Raw genomic sequence first — 12,832 nt, forward strand, 5'->3', positions numbered from 1 at the left:
TGTTTGGTTCGACCACCAGACGCCGGATAATGAGCTAACGAGAATGCTCGCGAGTCTCGCTAGTTTGGCTCGTTAAGCTCTTTAGTGTTAACGAGTTTCAGGAGGTGCTTTACTCGGTTCTTTAGTCTAACGAGCCGAGTACCAAAACGAGTCGAGCTACTCTCCGAGTACCGAGTAAAATGTCCAGGCCTTCCAATTGTCACTTTTCGCATCAAAACACGATCAACTCGCAGATCAGCGTGCGGGAGTACAACAGACCAAGAAAACTGTGATAATTTAAATTTTTTTAAATAAAGGCGGTTTCCTAGTCTCTTCGTGAAAAGCAGAAAAGAAGAATTGCAGCACATGACTCGAAATGTGCGCAAGTAACCTGTCACCTGTGGGGACGAAGAGCAACCCTCCCACGGCCACGGGGTTCCTCTGCCCCATCATTCCTACGGTCCTACCCTGGCGAGGGAATCTCCGGAATCTCCTCCAACAGCTGCTCCTCCTGGACTCTTTATTACTGTTTATCTTGAATCCGTCGTTATCCTGCCGCTCGTAGAACTAGTTTATTCCCTTTCGTGGGCTAAAAAATCTTCCATTTTTTATACAGAAAATAGGTTGTGATGATAGTGAGAGGCTTGTGTTTGGGTTCTGGGACTTCCGCAGGTGCCTCCCTGTTCTCAGGTGTCGAGCCTCGAGTGCTGCCTTGCCTCTCTGTTCTCCCCTTGGATTCTAGTTTCTCCGCTCAAGAATTACCCTGAGATATCAGCAGAAAGGAGACCCATCAACAATTTGTGCTCCGAGGTCGTTTTCCTGAAGAATTTCTGCACTGTATGTATCACTTTCCCCTTTTCTTCATTTTTGCAAGAATGGCACTGTTGGACATGGGTAGTTTTCACCGCTTAAATCAGTAGATTCTTGCGCTCAGGAATAGAAAGACAGGACAGGTAAAATTCACTTACTTTTGAAGGGAAAATCTCGCTTCATGTATATTATTGGTTGCCATCTCTGTGCTTTATTGTGCAAAATTCTTGCCTTTTTGGTTTAAGAGAATTCTAAGTTCTTCTAAGCTCTGCATAAGGGAAGAATCAGTTTACTTTCAGTCAGCAATTTATTTTCTTGGCATGTTGCTGAAAGTAGATGTTGCCTATAAATGTGTCTGCAGGATTCGGCTATGTTTCTGGTGTTTTGGTTCAGAAAGATTTGATTTAGTGGAAAAGGTTAAGGATGGATGAAATTGGGACACCAAATTACAGCGATGGGGGCTCGGTGCCGGACATGGACCTGCTTATGCTCTCAGCGTTTGAGGGCCTGGACAGTTTCACAGAGCTTGTCGCCGGTCCTACGTTCCGTGATAGTATCTTATCCTCTTCCAGCATTTCACCTGTGCAACAGCTGCTGCACATTTCAGCTTCATCATCAACTGTAAATCCTGAGGAGCAAGGTGATGTTTCCATTGCTGATGGTAGTGATTGCACTGCCAGCTTAGCCTCTGGTGAGTTCATGCGCATGAGCACTGCCACTGTCCCAAGGACAGTCCATGGCGGCGTCAACCTAGCGGAGAGAATGCTCAGGGCATTGGCCATGCTAAGAAAAACATCAAATGGTGGACCACTCCTTGCGCAAGTTTGGATCCCTGTAAGAAATGGAGAGCACCAAGTGCTGAGCACTTCCAACCAGCCTTTCTTGCTTGATGAGAGGCTTACTGGGTACAGGGAAGTCTCTAAGCAGTTCACATTCTCAGCCACAGAAGGATCAGGTCTGTTTCCTGGATTGCCGGGGCGGGTTTTCATATCCGGTATGCCAGAGTGGACATCGAACGTTATGTACTACAACACTTCGGAGTACTTGAGGGTAGATTATGCGATTCGCAATGAAGTCCGTGGATCGCTTGCCATGCCGGTTTTCAAGTCAAGTGGTGGCACTTGCTGTGCGGTGTTGGAAGTAGTCATGACGCAGGAAAAGGATAACTTCTGCGCAGAGATGGACAATCTTTCTAATGCTTTGCAGGTTAATGATTGTTTCTATTTTTCCTAATATGCTTATTCAGAATTGAAATTAGAATTAGCAGTTATAGAGAAATGCACAAAGTAAAAATAAAACTGCATGTTTCAGATTACATTTTGTTTAACTGATTGCTTTGAATATAACAACTTTCTTTTATTGATGTATGCCGAATAAACTAACCTGATGGAATTCGTCCAGTGGCAATTTTTTTAGGAAACATATCTGGTACTGAATTGATCTTTTTCCTCGATTAATACCTGTGGCAGATATTTTTACTACTGAAATCATTATTTCATCATTGTTTTTGCAGTTCACTGCAGATGCATATGATAAACTAAACAGGCTATCATGAACTGAACCATGAATTGATTACCATGTTAACGTAATCAAGAGAAGTGCTCTGCTTTTTGTTCATCTTACAAAAACTTATGTAATATATGTGCTTAGTGCTCCCCCACACACCCGCACTCACACACCCTACTATTGGTGTACAATGTGTACTATGTGCACTTGCCAACTATATTACATAAAAAAATTCTCAAAAACAGTGTGTTGTAAAAGGAGGCACTCTTCTTAGTAGGATAAGAGCAGGATGTTTTATAATTCATGCATTGTAATAAATTACCTTTAATCTTTTCTCAGAACTCATTAATAGTGGAGTGGACGTAATACTCTATATCACCATTAAAAAAGAAGAAGCTTCCACTAGTTATATGTACGGAAGTTTCAGCACAAGATGGTGCAGGACCTTACCTTTCTTTCATATCAAAGGACTAACCAATTAAACTTAATCGAATGTCTTTGAAGTTAAGAGCTATGTTTCATTAAAAAATAATATTATTTATTGTCCCTTCCGATCACCAAATATTAGTCACCATGGTATACGGGGTAAACTCTTTCCCAAAAATTTACCAAAAATATGTTAAAACTATCTAGAGCTGAAAATGAAATGCCATTAATCAAACTTTCATACTAATTCATACTAAGTTAATTCTGTCACCAGATGGGTGCTAATTTTCAATGTGTTGCTATTCAAGCCTGTGCACGTATGTCTTTTAGTTTCTTCCAGGATCTGTCGGTATACAATATTTTTCGTAATACTAATAGTGACTTTGTAATCTTGCAGTCTGTTCATTTGAGTACCGTGAAAGCAAGGGCACATCCTCAGGTAGCACTCTGTAATACTATTACATCCAGTGCACAGCAAGGATTATGGAATGTGTCAGCATAGTTGTAACATTTTTAACCGAAAACTATGCTTTGCAGAGCCTTACTAGGAGTCAGGAATCAGCTTTCATGGAAATTTTGGATGTTCTCCGAGCTGTTTGCCATGAACACACGCTACCTTTGGCACTTGCCTGGGTTCCAGTTTGTCCCAACAGCAATTTGAATGTGTCAGCAGAATATGGTGACCAGGCTATTAAGTTTGGTTTAAGGAATACAGATGTTCTATGTGTACAAGAATCTGCCTGTTATATTAGTGACACTAGAATGTATGACTTTGTCTGTGCCTGCGCTGAACATCCCCTTGAGAAAGGACAAGGTGTTGCTGGTAATGCAATTTTATCAAACAATCCCTTCTTCTCATCTGATGTGAGGGAATACAATACGCATGATTATCCGCTTGCTCATCATGCCCGTAAGTTTGGTCTTCATGCTGCTGTTGCAATCAGGCTGCGTAGCACATACACTGGAAATGATGACTATGTGCTAGAATTTTTCCTTCCACTCATGTGCAGAGTTAAGGAAGAACAACAGCTCTTACTTGACAACTTATCAGTGACTATGCAGAGAGTATGCAGTAGTCTGAGAACAGTTTCAGATGCTGAACTTGAGGAAGATGGCATAACAAAGTCGTCAGGAATACAATGCTTACCATCTGATATTTCTATTAATTCATGCATCCAGATTGATGCATCCAGTGCAATCAAGACAAATATGCCTTTGGAAAATCAGATACAAAGCACTGTTGAGCAACTGGTGGATCAAGAACATGCTAATGAGGTTATTTTTCTTCTCAACTTCCACTTCCTTTCTCATCCCACTGTTTACATGCTTCAATGCTTTACATTTTATGCTTTAAAAGGGCCAATTGCTTTATAATTGTATGTTGGAACTCTAGAAAGCAATTTTAGTTGACAAACTGTTGGAGAAGTTCCCTATATAAAAAAAACACAGTTCAGATACTTGTATTGTTTTTTTAGAATAACAGGAGGCTCGAGGCCTCCCAGCTCCATTAAGCATAATGAAACCAGATGTTCGGTACAGAAAAGTCTAGTTCCGAGTTCAACGCTAACAAAAAAAACCCACATCAAAGTTGGGGAAATACAGTAATAGACCGAGCCAAAAGGGGCCTAGCTACACACAAATGCAGTTAGGGGTGGCCACCAGAAGCTGGCGCTGGCAGAAATCGCGACAGGGTCTCGCGCAGCTTCAGTTGGATTTGGTAGGCAGGGAGCACGCCAGCTTCAGCAGCAGACGCACCCTTGGAGGCACCAGCATCAGCGATGGAGAGCGGGGAGTACCCGTCAGCAACAGCATCTTGGAGCAGGGCTCTGAGCTCAGGCGTAGCAGGGATGAATGAGTGCGAGGCGGACAGAGCAACAGCCTTGTTCATTTCCACGGCAGCCGGACTGGTTCTCGGAGTTGCCCAGAAAGGTGACTGCAGAACCTGTTCGTCTCCACCAGCATCGACTCCTTGAATAGGAGTGACCACTTGTGAAGCGTGCTCAGAATAAGGTACCAAATCTGTTTCAAGTCGAGCCAGATAAGGTGATCATGTCATTACGAAATGTCCAGAGACACCACATAATAGCAATGCAAATAGTATTCATAGCTGCAAGCCGTGAGTTAGCTACCCAGTAACGAGCAATAGATTCATAAGATGAACCTAAATCTTTATTAAAGAACATGGAGACTTCACACCAGAGAGCTCTGGCCACAACACAATCAAAGAACAGATGATTAACTGATTCTTTTTCAGTACAGAACACACAATCTTCAGGTTTTTCAATGTCTTTTTTTTGAGGTTGTCACGCGTCATGATTCTGTTATGTGATAGCAGCCAAATAAAGATATGGATTCTGGGGGGTACAACTAAAGACCAAAGGGCAGGAATGTAAAGCGGCATGATCCCCCTAAAGTTGATAATGGAGTATAGAGATTTAGTAGAGTAAACCCCCGAACTGTTGTATTGCCAGACTAGAGTATCTTGTTCTTCAGACAGAGCAGTACTCATAACAAACTGTTCTAATTCATACCACTGTTCTATTAGCCTAGGTAAGAAATTTCTCCTGAAAGAAAGCTTGACAGTGTAGCCATCCCAGACATCACTGAGGCAGACTAGTTTTTCATTGCAAATGACATAAATCTCCCAAAATTGGACAGCTAAAGGGGAGGAACCAAACCACTTGTCCTCCCAGAATTGGATTTTGGTACCATTGCCCACAGCTCACCTACAGCCTACCTTAACAGCAGAAGCAGCCCAGAGGACCCCTTTCCAGAATCTGGAACCCCCAATGGCTTTGCTATAGAAGATATTAGGTGAGGTGGTGCAATACCTGTGGTCAACTATGGTTTTCCACAGCTTCTCATCTTGCTGAACATACCTCTTGATCCAGGCACCGAGCAAGCACATATTAACATCCTGGAGGCAAGGTATTCCTAGCCCCCCAAACTCCTTCTTCATGCACATCATAGGCCAGTTTGCTAAGTGTAGCTTCCTGCCTCCTTCAGCATCACTCCAAAGGCAGCGGGCCATTTGGGTGTTTATTAAGGCTAGAGCCCATTTTGGGAATTTAAAGAAAGATAACAAATAGACAGGGATGCTGGCTAGGCAAGATTTAATAAGGGTAAGCTTCCCAGCATAGGAGAGGAGCTTCCCTCTCCAACCAGCCATTCTTTTGAGGATTTTATCTACAAGGGGTTGTACATCCTCTTTCATAAGTTTGTCATGGTGGAGGGGTATGCCCAGGTACTTAATGGGAAAAGAGCCAATTCCACATCCAAAAATGTTTCGAAAAGGGTCAACCTCATTGGGTTCCATATTAATGGGGATGAGCTCACTTTTGCAATAGTTAATTCTCATCCCTGACACTTGCTCAAAGCAGGATAGTATCCATTTGAGATTAACAGCAGTTTCATGATTATTATCAACAAAGAGGATGGTGTTATCTGCATATTGCAGACATGTGACACCACCTGGGACAAAACCAGGACACAAACCTCTGATCAGGTTATGCTGTGAAGCGCTAACAAGCATCTTGGTGAGAGTGTCCACTACCAGGTTAAAAAGGAGGGGGGACAGGGATCTCCCTGTCTAAGTCCCTTGCTGGTTATAAAGGAAGGGAGTTACTTGTATTGTATGGCAATATAGATGTGGATATCTGCTCCTTTTGCATCATCTTGCTCTTTTCTGTAACTTTTTATAATATTTCATTACTAAAGCTGTTCTTGCATTTTACAGTGCATAAATAAAATGCTTCCTACAAGTTTAAATCTATCTACGTTTACTTGGTTTTGGTTATATACATTAGATAACGATTTTTGAACCTTATTATGTCTATGTACATTTGGAGATTACCCTTTGGAACTGAGTTGTTCAAACACTGCGAGAAGTTTGTTTCAGATTGATATTTTCAATTTATAATGTCTATATTCCCATTAAAAAATGTTGAACTACAGAGCTGAATGTTCCTATATGTTCTTCAAAAATTTATATGATGGTTGTGTTAAGTGAATGTGCCATATAATTTCCATAAAAAATGTGCCATATAATTTTCTATGCATGTGGAATCTCAGTCCAATCATTTTGCAGTTTAAACAAGGCACTACATCTCATGGACAGAAAATACGCAGCTCCACAGAGAAGAATGTTAGCTTGAGTGTCCTCCAGCAATACTTTGCTGGTAGTCTAAAAGATGCTGCAAAGAGCATTGGTGGTAGGTCCATTATGCTCCCATGACCGTTTGCAGGTTTCCTTATGTACAAATCAATGATACTTATTGATTTAGGTAGTGAACATGATTACACGAACAAAGCACACAACTATTAGAAAATAAACCAAGTAAACCATATGAGTATGAGAAGAAGTAACTTACAGGAACTTTTTGTTCCTTTTCTGGTCCTTTGCAGTTTGTCCTACAACATTGAAAAGGATTTGTCGGCAGCATGGAATATCAAGGTGGCCATCTCGTAAGATAAAAAAGGTGAATAGATCCCTAAAGAAGATTCATAATGTGATAAGTTCCGTACACGGAGTTGAGGCAGTGATAAAATATGATCCTGCCACTGGATGTCTTGTTTCATCTGTTCCCCCTTTGGAAGAGCCTTCAATGATGAATGTTGAACATAGAAGTTCCGATCCTCTATCCATTGAATTTGACTTGTCCAATCGTAAATTTGGACATGATTATGATGCATACAGAAGAGAACATGTAGGGAAAGTTGTACTCACTACAGCAGAGTATGAGAAGATGAGTGAAATTCATATTACTACAAACCATGGAACATTAAAAGGGCCACTGTGTCAGGATGCGTCCAATGATTCATATATTACAAATCAAATGACCCATGTCCGAACGGATATGTGGGTAGAGGGAGCTGAGCGGAAGAATATAGTATGCAATTCTGTTTCTATGCCACAACAATTCAAAATGAAGAAAGAAACAGACAAGGATAACACAAACGTTGATCATAGCCTGCCATCTACTTCCAGCATGACAGATTATTCCAGCGGAGTTACATCAAGCGATTGCCCTAAGAGTCAACCAGTTAATGAAAACAGTATGAGCATAACTGTGAAGGCAACATACAAGGAACACAACATACGGTTGAAGTTACTACGATCCATGAAATACCAGAATTTGGTTGAAGAAATTGCGAAGAGGCTAAAACTATCAGCTAGCACATTTCAGCTCAAGTACAAGGATGATGAAGATGAATGGGTGATTTTGGCAAGTGATGCTGATCTCCAGGAATGTTTTGAGGTACTAGATAACACCGACTCACATATCGTAAAAGTTCAAGTACGGGATGTTCTATTTGCGACCGGAAGTTCATCAGGTAGTAGCTCCACATGGTGCCGATAGCTAGGACAGGATGCTACTGCATAAACAGTTTCAAAACGTAGGTGATGTGTAGGGGCACAGGCAGCTTGGTGCTGATTATAGCATTATATGACATACTATGTTGAACATATTCATGTAAACCGCTGTAACAGGGTTGTAGAATGCACCCTTTATTATGAATAAGAGGAAAACATGTTCAGATTAGGATTATGGGTGTACGGTTATTTTGATATCTAGGATGGCTAGCCCATGTTTCTTTTTGGGTATATTTCTATGTTATATTTTGCAATTTCATCTAGAGTGCTGCCGATTTGGAGCCAGGGTGATCACATATTTACCATACAATTGTTGCCTCAGTTTGGTGCAAACCAGTGCAATTCCTTTCCAAGATAAATGCATGACTTCTTGCATTGTTAAGGTATGTTGAGTCTTTTTTATGTGTCCTTCGAAACCGAAATCAACATCAGAATTAAAAATTGTCTAATTCAATTTTGAAATCGCTTCGAATGACAATTTACAAAACAAGATAATATATCAGCTATCAACTTACTGAACAATTCACAACCATAATATATGTTACGCCAATAAACCAGAGTCACCACATGCAAATAATGACAGCACGAAGCTGACTTCTTATAGTTCCCACTTGTATAGGTATGGTTCTGTTGTGCAACATCCTTTACTATGGCAGCTTACAACACCCAAGTAAGTTTGCACTGGAACAAATAGAACACACAGAATAATGGTTTCAGAACTACTCGCTCGTTGTAATAACAAAACATTGGTAACAAGGGCTGGCACCTTGTCAAGCCTAAACTTCAAAAATCTAGCTACACTTTCCAAGTTTCCAATCACTCCAGCCGGAATAAATCCTCAATGGAGGGGCCAATTGACATAGCTTCATCCACCCTTTGCTTCACACTGGGCCTAGCAATGCTAAATAGTGCTAGGCCATTATTAGTAATCTTGCCACAGCCATGTATATGCAGGACTTCAAGGCGCACGCATCCGTCCTTCAGAGCCTGCAATCCTTGGTCACATATATTTCGGCAACGGTTCACATGAAGAATTCGTAGCTTGTCACAGTGCAATCCAATTGCAGACCAACCCGGTAAGCGGACACCATGGCAGACAGCAAGGTTCCACTCCTCAATCAGTGGACACCCACTAGCTATTGCCACCACAGAATCATCAGTAAGATTGCGGCACATCCTGAGATTTAGAAACCGAAGCTTTTTTGCATAACAAACATTACCCAGGGCATCCAGCCCTGCTGAGTTTCTTAAATTGTACAAATCTAGGTACTCTAGTCCGCCACCACTAATTGTATCCAGAATTCCATCTGGAGAAAGCCTGCAAGACTCGGCTTCTAGATGAGAAAGTGTACTTGGACAACCTCTGAATCCAACACCAGATACAGTTCTGCAATATGATATCATAAGTGCACGAATGTTTTGGCAATTCCTAAAGATTGCACCAATCCCTTGATCTGAAATAGCACGGCAGTAACCAAGGTTAAGACTTTTTAAAGCATGACAGCCCTGTGAAAGACTTTCCAAACCAAGATCTGTGATATTAAAGCAGCGGTAAAGTTCAACTATCACCAAATTAGGACATCCAATCGAAACTTGAGCTAGACCATCATCCGTTATACCAGAACAGCAGTACAACAAGAGGGACTGCAAATATGTACCAGAAAGTCCCACTTCATACAAAGCTGAATCAGGTAGCTCTGTGAACCCAGCAAGGGATATCAACTTAAGATATGGAGAACGAGCCAATATCTTTGGAAGGCTCTGGACATACTCCTTATGTACTTTAGAGTTAAAAGAACAATGGAATATCAGTGATTTTCTAGCAACGTTTCGAACCTTGAACCAATTCTTACAAGCTAACCCAAAAGCACTCCTGTCTGATTCGCTTTCAAGTTTGTTTAATATAGAGAGCAAGCAATCATCAGAGAGGCAACTGACATGGCTCTCTACACTGTTATCCATTGTCTCTCTTTCAAAATTTTGACTAAAGTTGGCAGATCACTGGGTGCCGTCTGAAGGTTGGAGAGCCTGAATCTTTATTAAATACTTTTGGGATGTACCAGAGGATGAACTTGCTGGATCGAAGCTACACAAAACAGCTGGCTCACCATATCCATAGCCAATAGATGATCCACATTTTCGGCAGAGAAGCTTGGTTTTCGGCCGGTAGCTACGCCAGGTGAGAAAAGGAAAACAAGATATCTCGTCTACCTGAGTAAATCGGCTGAGATCAACAGAAATGAATGAAATCAGACCTTTCTTCAGAGACTTTCGGTATGAGGGTCCTACGTCAGATGTGCTTCTGTTAGAAGATGAAAGGTTTAGAGGATATCCACAAGATCCACAGCTGCCAATAGACATGTAATTATTGTTAAAATAACTCATGTAGACAAAAAGGAAAAACCATACATAACACTCGGAATCTTTCATACAGAAGGGATAAAGTATCTCGAATAATTTTGGGTGACAAGATGGTGGAACAATCAAGCTGTTAATAATAGTAACCATGCAACACTATGTCACCAGAGCACTAAGAGCTAGATTCATTCAAGTATTCAATTTTTTGTTTTACTTGGTAAAACAAAAAATTGAACACAAAGGATTTGTAACGAGGCATCTATGCCAAGAAGTTATATTTCTGATAAACCTAATCTGGAAGTAATGGATAACATATTCTACTAATAAATTTCGTATCGACCCTTGAGTGTTTCCAATATTATTCTTACAGACTATTTGTATTATCACATTGATAAAGCACAACTGCAAAAATCAAAGGCATTATTGTCAGACATAGGCATTAGACTGTGCACTGTAGTAAATATATAAAATGTGGATCAATACTTACGCATACTACTCTATGATTGAAGAACATCAAAATCAACACAGTGCTTGCCAAATCAAAAGCCAGAATTCTGAAAAAAAAAACTAACACGGTAAAAAGTTGATGCCTCTTATGATCTACACTTGCAATGTGGTGAATACCACCGGACCACATCTGGACTAATACATGTATCACACAACGTGGTTGCTATGTTGCGGTTCTAGCACACTTTTGCTAGTAAAAGGACAAACTCTGCCACAACACTCAAGTTTCCAGTTTCATATGGTCGCGTCAGCATGTCATGAATAATGCATTCCATGGTACATAAACATCATTATGGATAAGTCATTACTGCCAGAGATAGGCAATACACTGTTCACTCTTGTAAATTACAATATATAAAATCTTGGATCAATAACACAAACTTACACATACTACTATGATTGAAGATCATTAAAATCAAAACAGTGCATGACAAATCAAAAGCCAGAATTCTGAAAAAATACAAGCAAGTTTTTTAGAACACGAATAAAAGGTTGACGCTCTTATGATCTAGTCTTACAATGTGGTGAATTCTGACTGACCACTGTAGGATTAATACATGTATCACACTGCGGCATGAGATCTAATGATAGATGGTTGCTATATTGTGATTCTAGCACACTGTTGGTGCTAAAATGACAAACTATGTGACAACACACAAGTTTCCAGTTTCATATGGCCCCATCAGCATGTTGTGAATGCTGCGTTCCACGGTCATGAACATCATCATGCAAGGAGATGTCCCAAGAAAGCCAATAAGGCAATAAACACCAAATAGATGGAATACTACTAATACACTCCAGAAAACTTAAGTGTGATCCAAAAACTCCAGCACCACGAATACTTCTGGCAGCACGAGGTTGATGCCACCAAAATATACATTAGACGCTTTATTCAGGAACATTAGCGAGCGAATCGTAGTAGATCGTGGAAGCTGGATTACTCCAGGCCATATTTGTGAGGTATCCACTTCAACTACATCAAGGGCACCGATGGATGAACTTCTGTCACCAAAGCAAACTACTGATTCTGTTTATTAGGCAACACATGGTATTGTATTGTCATGATTACACTTAGTCAGAGTTAAGTTGGCGGATGAGGCACACAAAAAATTTATGTATATACCAGATTCGATATTCTAGGTCCTTGATTCCGAAACTAAACTAACAGGGCACCAGGATACCCACCCCAAAAAAGCCAAGAACCTAAGAGACCCACCTAGACAGCATAATATCACAGCATCTGAGAAGAGTAACAGACGTCTAATCCGCCCGAGACTCCAAGAAACCCGTCACAAATTCCACCCTAGCAACTCAAAACGTCTAATTGGACAAATTAACCAAATACACATAGTACCAGCGGCGGGGTTGAGAGCAGTCACCTGTAGACCACGTCGGGCTGGGACATCCTCGGGCGGCAAGATCGGATTTTGGCGCGGGGATTCTCATGGATGGATTTGTGCGTCAGGTGCACGAGGCGGCGGCCATGGTTTTGGTTCGCAGGGAGCAGGAGAGGAAGGGGAGAGGAAAAATGCTGGGGGCGATTTGGCGATTTTGGCAGCTTGGGGACTAACGAGCGGACGTGTGCACGACTCGGCTGGCCGTTGACTATTGTTTTTGCCTTTCCGTCGTCAAAACCGATGCGGATGTCAATCTGGAATTTGGAATTTCTATCTGAGCTTTTGACCGGGTCCAATCCCTGACTTGAATATTCAGATACCGCTATATTGAAACAATTCTATTTCAGCGCTTTATATACCATTATATTAAATTGGAGTTGGTGATGATAGTAGCGGTACGTTCTTAGCCTTCTTCTCGTGTTCTCTCGATCCGCCTCCGCCCGAAGTCCTGATCCAACTCCTCTCCTTCCCGAAC

The 12,832-nt window shown here is 41.2% G+C and overlaps 2 protein-coding genes across 3 annotated transcripts; one reads left to right on the top strand and one right to left on the bottom strand.

Moving 5' to 3' along the window:
• The first annotated feature begins 367 nt into the window (after nt 1–367).
• On the top strand, nt 368–8,332 carry LOC100845720 (protein NLP2). 2 transcript variants are annotated; one of them, XM_024463417.1, is made up of 6 exons: nt 368–932; nt 1,151–1,995; nt 3,119–3,160; nt 3,259–3,996; nt 6,809–6,932; nt 7,126–8,332. In XM_024463417.1, the coding sequence occupies exons 2-6, from the start codon at nt 1,213–1,215 to the stop codon at nt 8,079–8,081; spliced, it is 2,643 nt and encodes an 880-aa protein (XP_024319185.1). In that variant the 5' UTR covers nt 368–932; nt 1,151–1,212; the 3' UTR covers nt 8,082–8,332. The 2 variants fall into 2 exon arrangements, with proteins under 2 accessions (XP_024319185.1, XP_003576097.2); XM_003576049.4 differs by having other exon boundaries at nt 368–816.
• Nucleotides 8,333–8,617: 285 nt separating this feature from the next.
• LOC100840564 (F-box/LRR-repeat protein 12) lies at nt 8,618–12,564 on the bottom strand. The gene is made up of 3 exons (XM_014902667.2): nt 12,340–12,564; nt 10,351–10,442; nt 8,618–9,549 (listed from the first exon to the last, which is right to left on the bottom strand). The coding sequence occupies exons 1-3, from the start codon at nt 12,363–12,365 to the stop codon at nt 8,912–8,914; spliced, it is 756 nt and encodes a 251-aa protein (XP_014758153.1). The 5' UTR covers nt 12,366–12,564; the 3' UTR covers nt 8,618–8,911.
• Nucleotides 12,565–12,832: the final 268 nt, after the last annotated feature.

Source organism: Brachypodium distachyon, chromosome 4 (assembly GCF_000005505.3).
Source record: "Brachypodium distachyon strain Bd21 chromosome 4, Brachypodium_distachyon_v3.0, whole genome shotgun sequence".
NCBI classification, from domain to species: Eukaryota; Viridiplantae; Streptophyta; class Magnoliopsida; order Poales; family Poaceae; genus Brachypodium; species Brachypodium distachyon.